The sequence below is a fragment of the Ptychodera flava genome, chromosome 15 (genome assembly GCF_041260155.1).
Source record: "Ptychodera flava strain L36383 chromosome 15, AS_Pfla_20210202, whole genome shotgun sequence".
Taxonomy (NCBI): domain Eukaryota; kingdom Metazoa; phylum Hemichordata; class Enteropneusta; family Ptychoderidae; genus Ptychodera; species Ptychodera flava.
In genome coordinates this window covers 22,158,397-22,180,247 of record NC_091942.1, presented here as the reverse complement: position 1 = coordinate 22,180,247, position 21,851 = coordinate 22,158,397, and the positions used below count along the sequence as shown (strand labels likewise).

At 41.7% G+C, this 21,851-nt stretch overlaps 1 protein-coding gene and 1 long non-coding RNA gene across 2 annotated transcripts; one reads left to right on the top strand and one right to left on the bottom strand.

The window, feature by feature from the left end:
* The first annotated feature begins 2,802 nt into the window (after window positions 1-2,802).
* On the top strand, window positions 2,803-16,814 carry LOC139151551 (uncharacterized). The gene is made up of 6 exons (XM_070724443.1): window positions 2,803-2,981; window positions 12,609-13,080; window positions 13,232-13,464; window positions 13,942-14,002; window positions 14,307-14,399; window positions 14,557-16,814. Exons 2-6 carry the CDS (start codon window positions 12,831-12,833, stop codon window positions 15,186-15,188), a joined length of 1,269 nt encoding a protein of 422 aa, XP_070580544.1. The 5' UTR covers window positions 2,803-2,981; window positions 12,609-12,830; the 3' UTR covers window positions 15,189-16,814.
* LOC139151552 (uncharacterized) lies at window positions 3,710-10,455 on the bottom strand. Its single transcript, XR_011556453.1, has 2 exons — window positions 10,089-10,455; window positions 3,710-5,312 (listed from the first exon to the last, which is right to left on the bottom strand). It is a non-coding gene; the product is annotated as an uncharacterized lncRNA (long non-coding RNA).
* Window positions 16,815-21,851: the final 5,037 nt, after the last annotated feature.

Sequence of the window (21,851 nt, the reverse complement as noted above, 5' to 3'; positions counted from 1 at the left end):
CTTTTCCTTTCTGTGTATTCTGTCTCTCTTCGTTCCCACACTGGACCCCATTCATTTACAAACCGTTAGCCATTCACTCGAACCATCCACGTGCCTAGTAAATCGGCGTTTGTTTAAGCTTGTCACCGCGACATGCTTCAAACCCATCGCCCTTCTTTCAGCGTGAACATCATAAAGTGAATCCTGCCTTGACCGATTTATCGAGGTCTCCCAGGATAATTTACTGTCATGAAGACACTACCATACTCTCCCTTTTGTATCAGTCTAGCCTAGCAACCGCGGACTACGCCTAAAAGATTCAGGTCTGGTAATCAATAGCGGGGGCATTTTTATTTTTCGAAACCCCATCATTTTGATCGCTTTGATGATTTTGTGATTACAGTATCACAATGCCCGTGAAAACGGGCATCATCTGCATACATTTCCCGACTTAGGACAAAATCGGAGCCCCTGGGAGGACCCAGTCATGGATGTGTGTAGATCAATTTGTTTGTAGACAAACTTGCGCTGAAAGGACGGCATTGTTCAATGTTCACACAAGCACAGCTACGCAGAAGGGTTGTCGGGCCATGCAAATTATTGTCCCTTTCCCAGGTATGAGAAGTGTTGAAGAGAGAGACACATTTCTGTACTCGTATCGCCTACGATTTTTTTAACCTCACGTTTCTAATCACAAAAGACAGCGCGACGAAGGTGTGAATTCCACAATTATCGCAACCACTTTGAACGGATGCGTACAAAGCGAAACTTGGCAAGGCAGCAGACGGGTATAATTACAGCCAGTGTATCGGGCTACCTGTCTCGCCTCTCTCGCCAGATAGGTGCAAGGAACTTGCCTCGGCCCAGCCGGTGCAGAAATAGTTAACCGGCTCCCACGAACGGCTGCCAGTGTAGTGACTATTCATATTATAAGCATATCACAATGGAGAGTAAAGTTTCAAATTGCCGAATTCTCTGAGACATTAGTGCCAGGGAACGAAGAAAACGCTGTCGGCCATGCGTCGCCTGAATGCAACACTTATTAACTTGCAAAACAGCGTAGTAGAAATTTGTGCAAAGCCACGAGCCTGCAGTACTTGAACCAGAAATCGATGATTGCTGGAACAAATGGAAGGCAGCGTCAATGTTTTGTTTTGTTTTGTTTTGTTTTTAATTTTCTCCAAAGTATATGATGCAAATTCCAATCCTTCATAAAACATTGCGGGGGCAAACGATACAAGCTCGATTGCGGGGCTTTTCCATTGTTGTGTATAGGGATGGGTTGTTTCGTGACGTCTGAGCGATTTTGTGTTATGTCAACAGGTGAAATACGTGTACACGGCTTGCCCACCGTTCCACATCACGTGGTATACGAAATCACAGAAGTGCCAGTCAGTTTTATCCGAAAGAATAAGGCATGCAAGGCGCACATTCCAACTGATGAAGGAATTGGACTGGCTGTAATGGCTAGTGGTTTTAATTGTCGAGAGTTTTTTTTTATCAAATGAGAGCGAAAAGCGTGACTCGCCCACGCCCTGTGACGCCCGTTTAATCAACGGGACCAGAGACTAATAAGCACTGATGTCGGTGACGTAGCACCGCCAGAGTACACCGCAAGGTACTTCGTCCCGAGAGTCACCGTGCCAGACAGTTTGCAAGTAGGGTTCTTGGGCGGGAACGCGTATACCTGTTTGTAAATAATAAAAATACGTGCGATGCAAGCACTGGGAATGCACTATTTCAAACTTCTTATACGTTTGAGTGGCTAGTTTTGATAGGTTGATGCATTTTTGCATCCCTGTTTGGTGTCTGTAAACAGCAAAAGTGAGGAACCACATTCCTTAACCGTCTAACGACACGACGACATACCAGGGCCTACAAATCATGTTTGTGTTTGTGCCGTTTGTTTTAGTTGCTCCTTTCCTCCATCCGTCACGGTAGTTAATGATGAAAAACAGGGTCTGTGGAATAAACTCATTTATTGCCGTGGTCGTGCGCCGCACGAGTTCCTGCGCCGCGAAAAAAAAGGACAAACTGTTGTCCTTTTTTTAATTTTTGAAGGTGTCTGAATTAGAGAATGAATTGTAAGACCAGCGAGGGAGAGAGGTCAAGTGCCGGGGGCCGGGTAAAGATTATTCAACGTCCCTTGTCAATTTGTCCAGGCCTAATTTTTTGGCCAGGTACTTCAGCGATACCCGTATAGGCCTACGTGTACGAATAGCCAAACGCAATAAACAATTGTTTCTCCGACGAGAGAGAGAGAGTGTGAGAAATATTTATCGGGGATATCAGTATATTGCATAGAGCAGGAATCAACAGGTGGTTGAAACCAAGCTCCGAGAGCCCGACATTATGTTTCAAAATAGTCCGCCATAAAGTTGAGTGACCATACACAAATACACGTCACACTCTTTCACCGGTCTGACCACAGAACATTGCAAATGGGCCGGCTCTAATGCAAAACGGAGATTTCTCTAGCCAAGCAGCTACAAGTACTACATTCGCGACTGTACTGTAAGACTAGTTTCGGGGTTAGGGGTTGATTTTTAGGGGATTTTGTGTATGCAACATTTTTATTATCTTGAATTTCGCCACCGTCGAGTGTTGATATGGTCTCCACCAATACGAAGCCAGTAGCCGCTTCATGCATGTCAGAACTTGCCGGGTTCTGTTTGTTGTCAAGGTGACTGTGGGTGGGGGAACATTCATTGTTCGATCCATGCAGTACTGTCGCTCACCGGTCCTATGGCGACATAGCTATTTGGGTCACGTGACACAATGACGGCATCGCTTAAAATGGTATATCAAATGAGCGCGAGATTCAAACATACTATAACCAATGTCGCACTATGAGAGAGAGGTGAGAACACGCAATCACGGAAATAGGAAAATGTGCATCGGAGTTCAAAACACTGTCAGCCGTCCATTTTAACGTCGACTTACACTTTAGAGTATACAGTTTATTGTGGCAGCGAAAAACATGGTTTACTATATCGTTAAAGGTAAGTTTCTGAAATTTTTTTTTCTAGCTGTCGACGTCTGATACGACAGTGATGACATGATACACACGCCTTGTACCCGGTATCTGCATGGCTTCCATGGCGGAACTACTTAGGGACCGGCCGCTGCGAATTGGATCGCAAACTCGTTCGCACCACATTGTGTGTCGCCTTGCACGTAAACACGGTTGTCAGTGTGTCGCCCTTTGAAACTGTGCTTTTACCCGGTAGGCGATGTTTACTACCGTGTGCTGCAATGCGTTATGCAAGGGTTTGGGTAGCGTCCACCGTGAACACAAATAATACTCACGCGGGCACATATGTCTATCTCGCCCTCCGAAGAGATTATTGATAAAGTTCAATGATAATATTTCGGTCCAACGGTTAAGAACGTCGTTTAAAAAAAATTGGCACAACATTTTGCAAATATTTATGTCAAGGCGATGCTATAACTTGAAATTCAGAGAGCTGGCGTTTAGAGAATTTCCTGAAAGATTTCTTTGGAAAGGAGGGACTTTCAGTAATTTTGAAGAGCCCTGCAGCGGTCGGCAACCAGTTCGTGTAGACATTTCGGGACATTCTGCAAGAACGTTATCTGTCTTGATGGCTCGATAGCTTGCAAAACGCAAAAAATCGCCCCTGCGCCCTAGTTAGGCCAAACAGATTGTCCTACGTTACAAAGTTCAGTTGCAGCCTCGAAGAGCAAAATAAAAAAATATTGACCAAAAGTGTAAGATTGTCATATTTTTATTCGTTCTCGTCTAATATATACAGAGAATAGTAAGCTTCTGGCAATATGCGTTGAAGATCAGATTTTTTTATTTTGAATTGCCCGCCAGTCGGCAGTCGTGACTTGCGCTGTGCAAACGTCTATCAGCGATAATCATGTTGTGTTTAACCAGGGAGCAAAGCTACAGTTTGTGTTGGAACCTTACACCGGCTTATCGGCTCATGATAGGCAGTTACGTTATTTAGACTTCTCCTGGAACTACCCCTGTCTTACGAAATGCTGCCAAACGCAAGCCTGGTGCGACTATGCGTGCTGTTCGATTGGTGGAGATATCTCGTTCGGTACCTGGGCAGAGTGTCTGCGTCATTCACCTGGGCAGTTTATTTATCGACTGTTCCCTCCATGAATAGAGCTGATCTGTGCGCCCAGGTATCTGGTTGTTAATAGTTCAAGGTTGGTCTCCTGTGATGCTTAAGTCTTGGCTTGAAGGCCGATCTGCCGTGCTCCGTATTATTTTTCCAACCTTTATTATGCCATGAAAATCAATCTGTGTTTTTCACTGGGCTTTATGCAAATTACCAATCGATGGAAGACATCGATTTTTTTTTTCTCTCCCTCGACTTCCAGTGCTACCGTTACGGTCAGAAGATTATGCAATGGCTACAGCAAAGCGCACAGTTGTAGGACCCGGGAACACCGTGGGAGACCTGCCAATTGTGTCCTCAAATTTTTTGTTGTTGCTCGGTTTTGCAAGGCCCTATCTCCTTTAATCTACCCGTCTCCAGCCATAAGAACAGTGAACTCTCACCGGGTGCGTGCTCGCTATCAAAGATGGTAATTGTCGCTAAAGCGGGAGCCCAGACAAGGGATTACCAATAATCTGAGGTGCCATTCAACGCGCAGTTAACTGTATGTCCCCCAAAGTCCGGGTTAATCAGGGATACTTTTCCCCATGTTTTATCAATTTTGAAATTAATCTCAAAATCTTCACACCTCTTCAACCACATTTCTCTCTTCCCCCTTTCCTCAGCGATTTTCCCTCCGAATCGATCCCATGGAGTCTACACACGGTCTAGAGTCAGCGGTACCATAGTACAATTGACAGGTAGGGTCTGTTTGCTTAGGGTAGGTTCATACAGCCAGATTCCAGATAAAGATACCGCCCGCTCGGATATAAGTCAAGTGCCATTTTCGACATATTATTCCAACATTTCGCCGGTTATTTTATTCAACGTCACCCGTATTCCCGGTATGTCGACAGGTTTGGTTTTCTCGTTTTTAATGTCTCTCTCTCTGGTTTGGCGTCGCGACGCACTTATTAATCATTACAAGAAAAGCTTCATTGAACGTCATCGTCCAAAGAGTTGCCGCTGCGACAGAGGGCTCCCTAGCTGCTGTTGAATCCGACACTGAGGTCGTGCAGTAGGTCGACTATTGTGTGTGAAATACCATTTGGATAATGTTTCATACAGTCCCGTTCCTGCACAGGTGAATCCCTCAGCACTGACCATGAGAAAAGTCACCATCCCTAGTACCTCGATCCTCTTACATACATCCAGCCCTCATTTTGATGGTCCTTCTGCGTGTCCGATCTCAGTGTATCTCTGGAACAGCAATGAAAAGTAAATTCCTCTGTTAACAGTATATGTTTCTGATTGTCCACGCGCCAACAGCAAAGCAGCGCGAAAAGCGTAAAAAGATAAACAGCTGAAATTCAAAGTAGTAGCGTATTCTCAAGCCTTTTTATTCTCTTCGTGGCGTGGCATGAAGAATCTCCTGGTGCAGAACAGTCGTGATTACATGGGTGTAGAAATGTACACGTTTAACACCATTTCTTCGGTTATTTGTACATCCAAAGGATCGTTACCATTGTAAATAAACTGTTCAAGCTGAAACGGAAAGAAGTCAACAAAATTAATAAATGTGATTAGAGTTTTTGTTTTCAGTTCTTCCTGCGTGGGTGATAGTTTTGTTGAAATGCATTACTGAATAGGGGTTTTTTGTGTTGTGCTAACATTTCATAGAAAACGATGACGTCATCACCGATGTTGATTTCCAACGAGAAGGTACATTCCATCGAATAATACCTCTGCGGTTTTGCTCGGTCAACGGCCAGTCTCGAATCTTCAGTGTGGTAGGGGGTCCCACCAGGTACCTGGCTATTATTTTTGAGGCAAGCACACATACACCTACTACTTAACTATCATTTTATGGATTTGAAAGACCTCATAACATGAGTCTGTAAGAGAAAAAACGATAGGAATGGTGTCAACCTTCTGCAAACAACGTCAACAATGGTAGCATCTTATGGCGCTTTATCTGTATCTCCATGGCAACAATTCATACGCTTCTAAAATTCTCTTCAGAAATGTTCACTTGTACTCAACCAGAATACTTAAAAAACCTGTAGTACACATACAATCTTCGAATCATACACATAAGTTCATTATTTGAATGGGAATTCTTGACATTGACTACAAAAGACCCTGCCGACCCAAATTTCAAGGTGCAGTTGAGTCCCAGGTGTTGACTTCAAGCATGAGATATATACATGTACTGCCACGACCCTTGATAAACTGGTGCTAACTCTCTGACTCTGTTCTCAACAACATTTCAATGAAATATGCCACACAAACGGTAAATAGATACAGTTCAGGTGCCTTGTACTGTAAGTAAGGCAACTCTGGCCTGGGTCCCAATCATGTGTATAGTCCCCTGCTTTACTAGGTCATTGAATTATCAACTGTTTGAAGACAGTGAAAGCGGGCTAAAGAAACATGAGAAATTGGCGTTGCCGCTGTAATTTGATAGCAATGACCAACAACTGTACTGTAACACCGTTGACACTTGCCACGCTTAACATGGTCGCTCATGGGTGACGAATAGCAACATTGGACACTAGGGGGCGCTATACAAAATTCTGGCACACGACTTGCGAGATTGTCCGGAGCAAATATTGACACACGACATGCCGAACAGGTCATGTCACCTTGTTATCACACAAAAACAGCGTTGACGACATCATGTGAATAGAATAAACTGCAATTGTCCAGCTTATCTGATAACTGAAACCCTAGGCAGAACATACAACGTTTTTTTTTTCTTTGAGAAGAAAAGTTGGACCGACAAGAATGGGTAATCAAGCATGTCTGAGTACTTAAGAATGGCAATAGTTTTCCCCAAATCATTGAATTCTAGATGAATTTAATTATTCGATGTGAGATTTAAGTTTCCCATAACTGAAATTCACAAAATTGAATTCTTTCTTCTGCGTGCCTGTACAACCACCTGTTGCACTGGGCGGTGAGCACTTGTCCGGGCGCCGAGTCCCAGGACCCATGGGGTCATCAAGTTCGTAATTAATGGTCGCTCGTTGGAGAAAAGTAAATAAGGCAGAGAAATGAATCAATAATCGCAACATACCGAAGAGACACCAAAGCCCTGCAGGTGTCCTGGATCACTGGCGTGAAATACTTGTACACGGTGATTGATGTAAATTGCCACAGCGCATAACATTTTGATTTATTCACCACACGTAGGCCGTGTAGACATTGCCTAGGGTACACGGTGTTGGAAATCTGGCCAATATGACCCCTACTTCTGCAGAGCAATTTCGAGGGAAAACAGTAGCGGCAGCAAAATGCCGGTGAGTAGTATCAACAACGAAATTTGTTTTCAGACTGATTAGTCACAAAGACGCGTAATCATACGAAACACAAGGTAGGACATTAGTGCCAGGACAAATACAGCTTTGGTATTTTACTGCTCACAACTATTTGTTAATCACTAGACCCTGGAGCTTGAACACACCCATTTAGCAGCCGACAAAGGTAGTCTTCCCATAAAACAGTTTGCCTAGATTTGTACAAAAAATTCTACGTACTGCCGGAATAAGCTGATATCAGTGGACTGTTTACCGCCGGATCAGCTATGTTCGTATACAGTGCATGTATATGGATTCCGCACAGACAGTACAGTTCTGAAGCAACCTAAATATTCCAAAGACCTATCTAAGACATGAGTATATATGGTTTGATGTACTGTACAGCCATTAGGCTTAGATTTTAAGCACGTTGAGCCAAAAAAGATCACGGCGCAAACACCTGACAAACACTTGTTCAACAAAAAGAAATCCTTCCATTTAATTCGAACAGAGACCAGCAGAGGTAACGTGACATGCTTGGGTGCCGACCCCCCTTTATAGCTCATCATTGAACCAAGACAGCCTTTTCAGACACGCCAGGGAATAATTGATCTCAAGCTCCGGTGCTCAATGGCCGGCCACAAGTGCTGAATTTTGCAAACAATTTGCTGAAGTCGAGATCAATTGAATATCCAATGAAGCCGAAAGGAAACCGAGATTTTAATGAGACTGACTGATGCTCACACCGTTTGGGTAGCACGAGGTTGCTTATTCTTCTGGTCAGATTTTGAACTTTAATAGTTTGCTAGAAGGAAAAAATATTGAAATTATGGCTATCTCAGACTTAACTTTCATATGTTAGATTTTACATAATGTGCCATAACTTCCTTAAGCAGAACATCACTTCTCATATCGAAGTTTAATGGTTCCCATGAACACCCGGTCCTTGAATTAAAAAGCCTAAGCAATGTGCGCCTGAATCAGAATTCCCGCGCTGCATTCTGATTGGTGGACTAAGAACAAACACTTGTTCTATTTACTCAGTGTACTCTCCCTCCAGAAATAACGACCGTCAACCAGAGTTCAACCTTCCCGCCAAATCCCCGGGGCTCTATTCTGCACATCACGCAAACCAATCATGTGGTATGGATATTTGCATATTAATAGAGCTGAGTTTCAAGTTAACATTTAACTGCGACCACAAATCCTTGAATCTCGTACTCTATCCGTGCCTCCCGTTGCAGTACCCAAATTGAAACGTGACGTATATGTACAACTAAACGGGCGGAACAGACAGAAATCTATATTCACTAGGTTTCCCGAGGTTTTCAATAACAGATCAACTCCAGCCTATGTATTTCATCGAAACATTGCGCGTTCTATGGGGAACCCTGGTAGAGTTGGCATGATTTTTCCGCTTCCTAGTGTTTGATGTCTCAGCACATTTTTTTTCCGATTCTGCGGCTGCAACTGGGGATCATTAAAGCATTTTGCGTTACTAAAGAACTCCAAAACCATTCATCGACTGCAATCAGTGACAGATTCTATGAAGCCACTCTGGCCTTCATAAAGCCTACTTGTCGAGTAACCTTTCTTCTAATCAATGTGTACACAGGGCTCCGTGTTTCCGCTCCGTAGATCAGCTCGATAACAACATAAGCTTTCAGCCAATAAAAGGAGCTATTGAGACTGTCTACAAAACTCGTTTTAGGAAAAAACTTCCTCTTTCATTCATAGACTTTGCATCTAATTAGAAAGCACTTGATAATATTCCGCATTCATGTCAATAAGATGCATCAAAATTGCTTGTTTCATGCCGTTGCTAAGATACTAAAATTTTCTGTCAGTATCAAATCGCAGTCCCCCTGATACTGATGTAATACACATAATTCTCGGTAAACATTGTCACTCAGGTAACGGATATTTTAAGTGGCTCTCCCGAATGTTTCTTTCCGGCAGACACTCGATTTTGTCTAAGTTCAAGCTTGATAAAAATTGACATGTATACAATTTTTGAGGTGATAAGCGACATAAAGAGATCAGAAACCGGAATAAATTCATTATGGGCAAGACATTAAGAAGTATTCATTTCCGACATCGTATCATCGCTGATGAGTATCACGCAGATCAGAGAGAAGTTCTCGTGGTAAAATTGCAGTACAAAGAGATTCTTTATGGATGAAGATCGCTCATGATGTATGTTTTGCTGAAGCGCGCTCCCTTTGTCGCGAGAGATACAGTTATTGAAACACGGGCTTTGATTTCAGTCAGAGACAGTGGCTGGAGATTATCAATGACACAGTCCACGTGTGAGCAAACATAACTGCGCTCAAGAAAAATGATTAAAATCAAAAGATCAACACGAATTATCTCTATGAGCAGCAGCTGCTAGCTACTGCTGCTGCTACTGGCAAAACAAGATATAAACAACTGAATTTGGTCCCCACCTGCCTTCTAACCCTGTACAGTTAGCTATGGAATTTGAAGAGTTCGCCAACTTATAGAGCCACGATTTGAAAGATGGTGCGCATAGGATGAATTTACCCGACTGCTTCTAGTACCGATACAAACAAACCGCCAGTTGCATTTCTTTTGTTCCACTAGATTTGATTTGCCCACAAAAGATGAAACCTATTCACCATGACCATCTTTGAAAATGATAACAAGAAAAAAAATCAAATAAAAGACAAATCTTAAAAGAGTGAACAAATGAATGTTTTTTTTATCATTTTCTTACCTGATGTAAGTATGAGACAACACCTGATGATGGCCAGACACCTGTTGATAGGTCGAAACCTTGGCTTTTCTTAAGATAGCTATATATCTTAATATCGTTGCATCTTTTCGGACAAAGGATGTGACATCCTAAACGATCCAAGGAGCTGGTATCTTAGCGCCTCAAATGTAATCCTCCTTGCACGCGGAAAACTCATTCCACTGCGGTTGTAGGCCGAGGTGGCCGTTCCACTGGTTCCAATGTCGCATTACCCACATCTTCGCGCTGATCCCGATTTTTTGGAACTCAATAACCGATATAGCTGCCAGTTTCTACTTTAAGCATAGCCAGCAATCTGAGCTCATGTTCTGAAAGAAGGTAGTTAGTCGCAGGTCGTGCCACCTGTATTTAAATGTTAAAAATTAGGATAACAAAAGGGGACCGGAAACATACCCCCTAGGTTTGCATAAAAAAATCAACGTGTGATAGCCATGGCTCATTACCTATGTTCGTCTCATTGTTGATCCCTGCTGTAATCTAAATTTCCATTCATGGACAGGAAGTAACTTTCCGCAGCCAGACAAATAAAACAACCTCAATTTTCCCCGCCGGCCACAATCGTCCTATATATTTTCTCGCGCACAGACGTATGAGAACTTACGTGAGAACACCAGTTTTGACACGCAGCTTAAATTGGAGCGCAAAAAAACCTCTTGTTTTCATCAATGGCTTCTGGGGTTAGCGTGTAACCTTCACTAGAAAATTAATCGAGCGTTTCCATCCGGTCGGAGCAAACTTACTGTAACACAAATCACTTGTTGCACCTAACATGTGAGGCATTATGGGACATGAACCAGTTCTCGTAGATTTATATACCCGACCTTAGTGATGCAGAAACGAGGATGGTTGGTAGGGGGATGGAGGAGGGGATTTGGATCGACGCGGACGCTATTCTGTCAATCGAAAGAGCCAAACCTTAACCAATAAATTACACTCAATCGCAATCGTGATTTTCCAAATGATTGTTGGTGACCCTCCGAAGTTTGATATCCTCCGTGCTCTGCGCAGATAGTCATGAGATTGTCGTGGGGTGGGTAGACGAAGGGCTAGTGGGAAGGAGACAATCCAGTCCCTCCAATATGGTTGGGCTATAACTGAGCAATGGAACACGAGTCTTGTCGGGTGCGTAAAGCCAAATGATAGGATGGCTCGCGGGCAACTTTAATAATTTATTCTCAACAGAGGCGCCGAATCATAGAACTCACTGTTCGAGGGGGGAAATGGCCACATTACTAATTAATGTCTGCCGTTTATGTTATAATATAGCTGAAGCAATGTGGCCCCGGATGTGTTTTTGTTTTCTGTGTTGATGAAGCGCGATAGAGCAATTCATCTTTGAACCCATAAATGCTTATGATCAACAACTCATTGGAAAACATGTAGACTATGTCTTGCAGTAAAATTGTCAAGACATACCCCAAAGCATTGTTCGGTACAGAGAACGCTTTTTTTTTCTAAGAGTTCAGTGTGCACACTGAGGGATGTGGGAAGCAGACCGTTGTGAACTGGGCTCTAAGGGTATGGCTTGTAACCCCGTGTCGGAACTACAGCAATGTCGACAAAGATTCAATGAAGACACTCAGAAAAATTCGGTGCATGGAAAATAGGGGCATCCTCTTTTCGCTCCATCGAGTGCGGAGGAGAAATAAGCGTGATTGGCCAATTCGGTGTAGTGCACGAGCAAACCACTACGATATGACCTCTTCACACATGTCGCAGGTTTTCGACCTGCGCGATTCTGACTTCGTTTCTCATTATACCCTGTTTTTCGAAATTTATATCCAGGGTAGCTTGGGCCTCGGGGTTCCCTTCGATTCGTTTGATACCATATGGGATCAATTACTTGACAAAATTTCCGAGTTTGGACGAGAAAGAAGTAATTTCAAACTCTCGTTTCAGTCTCGCGAGAGATATGAAAATTCCCGCCGACCCACCAGGTCGGTGCGCACCTGGAGATTTTAATAAATTGATTTTTATGATGAAATAAAAAGTTAATTGTGTCCTGCTTTATTGCTATATCATTTCGCTGGCTAGAGTTTTGATGCTACATTTATTTTGCATTTGAAAGCGACTCCGCTTTTGCTTACTTCAGACAGATTTACCCATCGGATCAGAGACGCTCATCAGTTTATTTGTAATGTGCGCTAAATCTACATATTTTATCAAACACTTGCCGTGGGGTTGTTTCTCGAAACTGGGGTTTCACTAATCATTTCTTCAATGATTTGTCTCTTCTTAAAACAAGTTTAGTAAAGAGTAATATTATTATCAAAAAGGTACCTTTGGAACATATCCAACTGGGAGCACACAAGACGAAGTAAAAGAACTTTCCAACTGGCTTAGAATTATTTTTATTCAACATTTAAAACATCAAATCAAACAACGTTTTCAATATTCTTAGTTTGTTGCAATACAATTGTATCGTAACGGTTGTTTCTCTTTTCTAACCCATCCTTTTTCACGTTTTTCTTACTTTCTCAGGATTGTCTGATAGCAAATCCCAAATGATGTTACAATTGTAGAAAATACAGACCATTCGAAGCAGACTCCTATCACATATCGATTTCCAATCCCGTCTAAACGCTCCCTTACCGAGATATCAGAACCCGCGCTGGAACATCATTGAACCTACGCTGATCAGGTCGTCTTCTGTTGCATCGAGAGAACTACATCCCTTGTCGACATCGTTGGAAAAAGGATTGCATGGTATATTTCATTAGAGATCTGGTGAACATAGCCGGCACGATGCTAAACAAGGCCATACAGGGAATGAGGCAGCTGTTCTCGGACAAAGAATACCCAATGAAATGTCTTGCGCTGATGGGCGAGACGTCAAACACCAACACGTTTGGCCTTGCGGTGCGCTGTTATCCCTCCGACGAGAAATCACCAGAAACTGACAAAAACCAGCATTTGGTCGGAGAAGCGACAGTTGGAAAGCCTCTAAAGCAAGGTACACATCGACCCAATTCACTTTTTTTTCTCATACTGCTACATACAAAACCCAACGTGAAAGATAACTGCTGTTGTTAATATATGCTGAAAAAGTAAAGAAACACTGGTCATTAATATATGAATGTGTTTCTTTTTATTCGTCTTTACAGGTTACCTGAGTGTCAGACTAGTTTCCGAATGCTTCGAGGCAGACACCAACGCCGGCGAGAATCGTAACTTGGAACAGAATGAGCAGGACTTCAGGGGCCGTGAATTTGAGAAGCAGTTTGCATGCAAGTTCAAGAAGAGGCCACAGAAGAACGAAATATTCGGCAAGGTCTACGTTGAACGCCGCCTTTCTGATGGTACCAAGGAGGACATCTTCAACTTCAATCTGCTCATGGTAAGATAGCTCACCTTGAATGATGTATTCAAATTTAATGTTGAAAACCCACCTAAGTATGTAGACAGAAAAAAAACACCTTTCACAAGTGACCCAGGATTCAACTTTCGGATTTGAGGTACCATGTGGGTGTGGGAATTGAAGTGTACTGGACAGTAAAGTTTAGTCTGTGCGCTGGTGAAATGAAAGCATGAATGGTTTATGACTCTTGACCTTTAACCCCAGCATTGCTCATCTGACCTGCAAGCCAGGATGATCTGGTACAGTTTTCTTTGAAAAATGCGACATATTGTCCTAGGTCACTGAGATTACACATCGTGAAAGTTAATGTGTGTTACCCCATCTCTCACTCTACATTGTTGGAAGATTGTGACAAAATAGTCATGGACGAGAAAAAGAGACGGGTTTCATGTGTAGACAGTTCGTAAATAATATATTTGCAATTTATTTAGCGAAAATCTCAATTATTCTTTTCAGTATGAAAATGAAGAGAAGATGACAGGCCCTGGAATGTTGAAATCTGGTACAGAATTGACAGGTATGTGTGTTATCAAAAAGTTACTTTTTTACTTAAGGTTTCAATGGCAGATGTAGAGCTTCTAAGTATATTTATGCTAGTCAGTGAATCATACAGTACACGTAAGACTACAGTCACAATTGGTAAGACTGTACGGTTTTTTATTTTCAGTTCCTATCATTGTGACCTGCCAACTTTGTTTTTCTGCATCACTGAGTTTTTGGACTATATTCAACTGTGTGCCTCGCCAGTCTTCTGTGATTCCATTTGTAGTTGTAGTACTGTCTTTTGTGGTAACCATCGATTTATGTCCTTCGAACCACAGATATTTCCCGTTATTTGCTACTGATGACGCCCACCTTAGATCCCTGTTCTCCTCCAAGCTCCAAATCCGAAAGAACAGCTGCATCTTGCCATGGTAAGATACTCATTTCGCTTTCAGAAGGTGTAAACTTGACTTCGAAAAAAAGACTCTTGATACAACTTCGAGTATTCACTCGTCAAATCACAATTATGCATAACTTTTTGGGTTGACACAAAATGACAATTTACTTATTTGTTGTTGTTGTTTACAGCTGATTTAATGGATGGAATTGCATCAGGGAAGAGGAAGTGGCCATCATCTGGGGAGCCGAGTCCTGGGAAGAAAATGAAAACCACCCCTGATTCCAGCTTCAGGTTCGACGAGGATGCGGTGGTGCAATTCTTTCCTGGTCTGAAGACCCCCGGAAACTCCGAGACCGTTAAATTCTTCGATGGGAATGGTCCGTACACCGTTGTACACAGAGGGTCAACACCGCCGTCTGAAAACCTAGTCTTAGACTACACTTCGTTCCCTTCAACACCGGTTCTGTTGACTTCTACGCCAACGCACCTTGATCCGCCGCCGGCCGCTCGCAGCACAGCACGCCGTGACTTGCAGATGATCGATGCCGACAAAGAGCTAACAGAGAAGAATCTGACTTTCGTCGCTAGATCAATCACTTCTGAATGGAGAGGACTGGGACACTCACTTGGCTTAGCTGAAAGGGATTTGTGCACAGTCGAGGCCAAACATCCGAATGATGTTCGCGAACAAGCATTCCAAATGCTATACAAATGGAGAGAACAATATCCAGACGAGTGTACCCTGGGTAATCTACTCAAGGCCTTGGTAGAGCTCGGCTTGATCTGTTGTGCCAGAGAAATCTGTAATACCATAAACTAGTAACTCTACTTGACGAGACAATTAACTGTGTGCAAAGCACGTATAGATATATAATTTATTTCACAAATAACAAGCTTCATGCTAGCACTGAATTCAGCTTCCGCTGTGTGCCATAAATATGCGCAAGCATTTTGTCAAACAATCTCAACCTGAAAAAAGGAAAAATTATTGTAATTGATTAGTATTGAAGCAAATGAAGTGTTTGAGTAGACGTTTTGTATTTAAAAAATACCAAAGTTTTTATGAAATAGATGTGTAAACTATCCTGCCATGAACCAATGATCCTATTTTTCTTCTTGTACATAGAGTGTGTACAGGGTGGTGATCGCTAAAATCCAATAATTATTCTTCATTATATATATTTTGAAAAATGTAATATTTTTAAATGGTGAAATGCCAGTAATCCGTCTACGATTATAGCTGTACAGAAAGATTGAATTCTTAATATGATAAATTTAACAGATATGAAAATTCATATTTTAAATGAAATACTTTTGCAGAAAATTCGATTTTAAGCTTATTATTAGTGATGCTTTCCTAACGTTTTTCTTGTGTGTCGCTTTGCATCTGTCGTCTTTATCAGCTGCCCTTTATCTTCTGCTGTGTTTTCAGGTCCCCTGAAACTAATCAGTAAGACACTCTTTTCTTCATTCCTCCCTCCCTACCTACCGACCTACCTACCATGAAATGGTTTGACCCAACCGTCTGCTATACCATCAGTGTATTGGGTGCATTCACCCAGTGTGTAGGGAGGGAGATTCTTATTACTGTCCCCTCTCAGTATATCTTTTGAATGATTTACATCGTTCTGTATACAAAATTAATTTTGAATGAAACATCCTTCCACTTTCATTCAGCGTGTTAAATTAATGTAAGTCTTAATATATTGTACGGTTTTGTTTAGTGACGAGCTGTGTCGGATTGAATAACTTTCAACAATTTTGACTTTACTGTGTGGTGTTTGTTTGTGTTTAAGTATACGACTTCTATGAAAATGACAATCCTTAGGGTATGCAGTGGGCGAACTTTTTCTTTCTGCGGTTGCAAGCCCGTGTGATAACATATAAATGGAATTGGACTAAATTGAAATTATTTACATTTGGAACACCTACATTTCTTGAAAAACAAGAAATCGCCTTTCAAATGTTTTCTCACTGCCTGTATTTTCCTGCCAGAAATTTTGACAAAAACTGTTCAAAACTTGATGTAGTTTCTTTATAAGGCCAGGTTTCAAGTTTTGAACACCAACCGTAGTCATTGCAATGACATGGAGGCAGTCGAACTGTCACGTGATTCAAAACTGCCCATTCCCATGTAAGGGTCGAAGGTTATACTAATCAACATAGATATGAGCAGAAGACGTAAAGGCCAAGAAGCTTTACAATGTCTTTGTAATCGGTCAAATATAAAAATTCTCACTTGATCCATTTTGGATCAAAATAGGCATTAGCAATTTCAACCAGCAATCGATGTTTCCATCCATAATTTTTATGAAATCTTATAAGTATTTAAAAATGTTTTGACCAAATGAGCAGTGGCAATGCTCTGGGAGAAGCCATGGTTTTGAAATTGTACAATTGATAAGGTGTGACAATAAAATCCAGATAAATTCATCTGTTAGAAATACTCATATGCAGTTAGTGTATATTTTTGTATCCCACCACACGCACATAGAGCCTAGGGCTCGGTCTGTAAGATTCACCGAATTTCTTGAACCGACTTCAACTTCAACTCACCGTTGAACGATATTGCTGTTAGCTATGGCTAAAGCAACAGACATCAAGGGTTTTTCTTTCCGGTCATGTCAACTCTATCATTACTGTCTTGGGAACAGCAAAAGAAGAATTCTAAGCCCAAAGTATACCCGCGTCAAAGTTCGAGATTTTGGCGCCAAATTCAAAAAATTACCCAGAATACATACTACAGTAACTGTAAAAAACTGAAATGCCTTTTCATCTACCTCAAATTGGTGTTCATCAGGACGTGAGGAAGCGTATCAGCCCTTCCTTACAGGCCTAAGTCCCCGAGGACAGTGCTTACAGCTTGCAAGAAAATCCGGCCTGACGGTACAAGCCCATACCTCTGCGCGGACACGTGTCTGTGTGTCGCTACCTGCTGTGAATTCAACATTAGGACGCGCAGCCGTTGTCGACGCGCGCAAAGACAGACATATACTCAGAGCTAGAACTTTTTCAATACCAAAGATACTGGCTGTCTGGAAACAGTAGGCTGGGTTCCGGTGATTAAACGCATGCCAAGTTTTAAAGTGCACTGTTATCCCTGAAAATATAAAATGTGATATAAACACGATTGGAACTAATTTGGGATAATTGGATGGTGAAGTAATGCCGATTTAATCTACAAATGTAATCTCATCTGTTTTTCTGTTTACAGTAAACACGTCTTTTTTAAGAGTAATTTGCAATATTGCAACATTCAGCTACACGGCACCAAACACTTTTGAGAAATTTGAAAAATATGAAAATCCAATTATCCTTAAATTAGTTCCAATCGTGTTTATACAACAATTTCTCAATAGAAATACCGAAACGTAGCACTACCACTTAAAATTGAATGAAGTGGTCTGCACTAGAAATCGCTGTAGGCCTACAGTTACTCCTGCCTGATAGGTAAACGACAATGGTACAGACTCACCTTTTATTTCAATGAAAGAAATGTAGGCCTTGTGAGGTTTCTGACAAAGTCACGGATCTTGCACAAATAAGAGTTTAGTAGCTTTTCGTACAAAATGATATACTTAGTCTTCTTGACTGGAGCCTATAGTCGATCTTGAGATGCCCGTGCTCCGAGTAGTTCAATGTATTCGTTAGACATAGACAGTAGAGGGGGAAGACCACAACCCCCCCCTTTACTGTCTACCCGGTTATCGAAAAGTAAAAAATCTGATACTTTTGCTGCTTCTGGGCAACTAGACTTAAAAAATCTCCCTCATCCAACTGAGGTACACCTCTCGTCTGGCGCACGATAAAAACGGACATCAAAAAGTTTCGAAATGCTAGTAGATGAGTTGAACACCTGTGCAACGTGTCACCGCCCTACTTCGCATCCACTCAAACGGCCGGATCAAAATACCCGCCTTCTCTGAAGATGGTTGAGTTGGGTAGACTTGAAATGATTGATTGGGTCACGTGGTGCTTGCATGTAATTCTACTGCTCACAATATTGTCAGTCTCCGGTAATGAATGAACCAGAGGCCACAGAGTGTACGCGATATCAATCTTTACAGCTTTAGAAATAAGTACTTCTCACAAGCATTTGCGCCCCTGACGAAAGATTTTACCTACGATTGCAAAATACGCCAATTTGCTCTCAGTTCTGAAAAGGAACCATTTGAAGTTCCAAGCACATCAAGCATCAACCCCTCCGTTTCGCATCAGAGAGGTCGACGTGGCTGACAGTCGAAACATGACTCGGCCTATTCTCGCGATGCCCTGGAAAGGCACATTTTACCCTGAAATTCCGCGTGTGGCTCGAACTGAAAACTAAAAAACCGACACCACAGACATGACATAACACAATTGATAAACTTCTGCTCATTTTTGCTTCTGAAGGAGAGGGATTTCAAGATATCGGTATCACCCGACAAGGCTGCATGAACGTGACGTCATGGCCGCGCTGAAGTGTGTTTAGCGGTTCAGTCGGCACGACGCACACATTAGGGATGGACGGAACATTCCAACTTTTCCCCACACAGAAACTGGGCAGTTTGGATTATTCATACCTATCTTAATCCTACTGTTCGTAATGTTTATGTTGTAAACACATCTATCGCACACTTTAAACACCTTTCCCGGGTTCTTGAACCCGGTTGGTCAAAATTGGCTGTTCTGGCCTTTTTGATCACCCCTCTTAAAATGCTTGGATAGTTGACTTGGAAAACAATTAACATTAACGGAGACATCATGAGACACGAACAATCGCAACAACACCAATTCAAAGAAAAGTCAAATTGGACTCCACGAACAGCAAAAAATACAAAAACCTGAAAGCTATCTGAAGCTGCTAAACTCGCACTTCTAGAGATACCCTTTCAAACAAGGAAACAAAACATGTCGCGTGCCCAAAGAATCGCGATAAACCAGCTTGCCAACAGTAGACAAATTACCGTAAAAAAACTTTGACAAGGGTCGGGTTTTGTCTTTGTCAACACAAAAGATTACGTACACGAATGCGAAAGGCAATTACGCAACACTAAGTATTATACACAACTAGCCAGTGACGACACAGAACAAATAGTAAACAAAGTACACGAACTATTAAACAAAATGTACCAGAACAAACACATCGATCATGATACTTGTAAGTATCTTGATCAAGAAAACATGAAATCCGTACCCCGCAGTGGTAATTATTGCCTAAAAATTAACAAACCTCGGCAAAATTCTAAAAGACACACTATTCAAAACAAAATTTACTGAAGTAAAGAAACATAGAACAAACAAACTGAACCACCAAACGGACTCACAACGAAACCCAAACATTAATATACTTGCCTCGCTACTCGAAGAGCAAGACCACTAAAATGCATTAAAATAATTTTTCACAAACACAAACTAAGGAAAGAATCTACACTGCGACTGATGAGAAACCACACTCGGGTTTCGAAACGCAAGCGTCAAAGGGCCACTCTATCAACTCTGTATTAACACAATAGGTCCGGCTGCGTCTCGCCATAAGCTTTCCCCACACAAACAAAACATTACCGTACACACTGATCCAAACCTCCCTACAAATATCCGAGGCGAAACAAACATTTTTGTTAACACAAACAATCGGATAAGAATGTAGGAACACATTTTTGAAACGAATCAAACACAAACTCGACACAAAAACATTTTTGATAGTTAGGTGGGAGCGTCTTTCACACTTTTTACATTCATTGCTCTCGTGTGGGGGGTTGTCAACCTGATGTAATCGCAAATCCTCAGATTTCCATCTGATATAGGTATGTACGTAAACAAGAAAAGTAAACTCATGAATTTTAATAGACGGGGTGGCTGAGACCAATTTCAATAGAGATTGGTCTCAGCCACCCCGTCTAAGTGTGTGTGGGGAAAAGTTGTCATGAATGCGATTTGCGAGAAGCGTTAAGCCTTTCGAATTATATTTTTCATTAGGGATGCTTTGTTCCAGAAGGAAACATGCGACATGTATACTTCTTGCCGAAATTCCACATTTTTAATCATTTCCCAGTGATATGAATTTACCGTACACTTTTCCATGTTTAACCAACCAATCGGAAGTTCTACTAGTCCAGTAATTCGAATTCAAGCTATGTCATCAAATTCTCTCTCACAATAAACATGCGGTGAAAACGAATACAAAATTAAGATCACGGGACTTGACAATGTGTCAGGATACAATGCTAAGGGTATATTCAACTGCGAAGGAAGCACTTTTACTATCCTGAATTTCTGATTAGGCCTAAGTGTTGTAATATTTTCCCACAAAAATTTAAGTGCAAAATATTACGAATTGTTACGAGTTTTTCTGTGATATTTTGATAATTTTGGACTCAGTGGACATCAAATTACATTGGCTACAGTTTTTCATCAAAATTGTGGCCAATACTTGGACATATTCTATAAAGACGACAAAAATGACTTTGGTGCTCAAAGGATTAACACTTGCTGTGTTATCGTGATTTTATGATAAATCATTTGTTCGTCTACCTGCTATGATCAGGCGAAACAGCGTTTTCGAGAATTAGAAAATAGAAAAATACAATACTGAACGAAACCCTCTTCATCAACGATGCCTAATTGCCGGCCAACTTCTTTCCATTCAACTATATCAGCTAATATTTGGCGAAGGAAAACCTGCGACCCATATAACAACAAGACTCCACATACATCGAAACGAACCATGATCTCAAAACGTATATAGAAACCAGGAATTAATCTCAGACCGACACACCTTTCCTGTCAGCCTGCAGATTGAATTAAGGTGGCCTCTATATCAACGTTGTAAATACTAGTTTGTTACACGAACGTGCAATTATCTGGTGGGGCAGGGACAGACATCGACAGGTCAAACGTCTGACTGACTTAATTGCCACGTGCCACCAACATCTACCGGTTCCAGGCCTAGGGTATGAATGTCCTAACGGCCTCTTTGGCAATGCATGCCGGGGCCTTTCTACGACTGGAAACAGATACATGAGATATGTGGAGAAATGCACACGTGGTTCCCGACGTCTATCGACATACATTTACAACTGCTCACTGTTCCAATATGCCCGATAATACACATTTGTCATGTTCGTTCTTCGTCACAGATTGAACAAAAAAATTGCATTATGTCTAGATTTTCATAGTGTATCTGCATTCTTGTGTTCATTGTGCTGCCAATAATAGTATGTCGACTCAAAACACCGGTCTACCATAACATACAAGGTTACTGTCAAAGACTGTGTATGTCTGTGTTAGAGAAATATTTTACACACCAGATCTTCATCACATTTTGAACAAAACATCGACCTTTACTGAAGAGACAGAAACAAAACACGACTAACTTTTTTTGCTTTCCTTCGATATTAGCATTGAAAAAGAAAGTTAACCTTCCATTACAGTCGTGCAAATTCTCTGGCGACCTTCAGAACAAATGTTATAATGCCTACAGCCATTCTCTCTTGATTTTTTT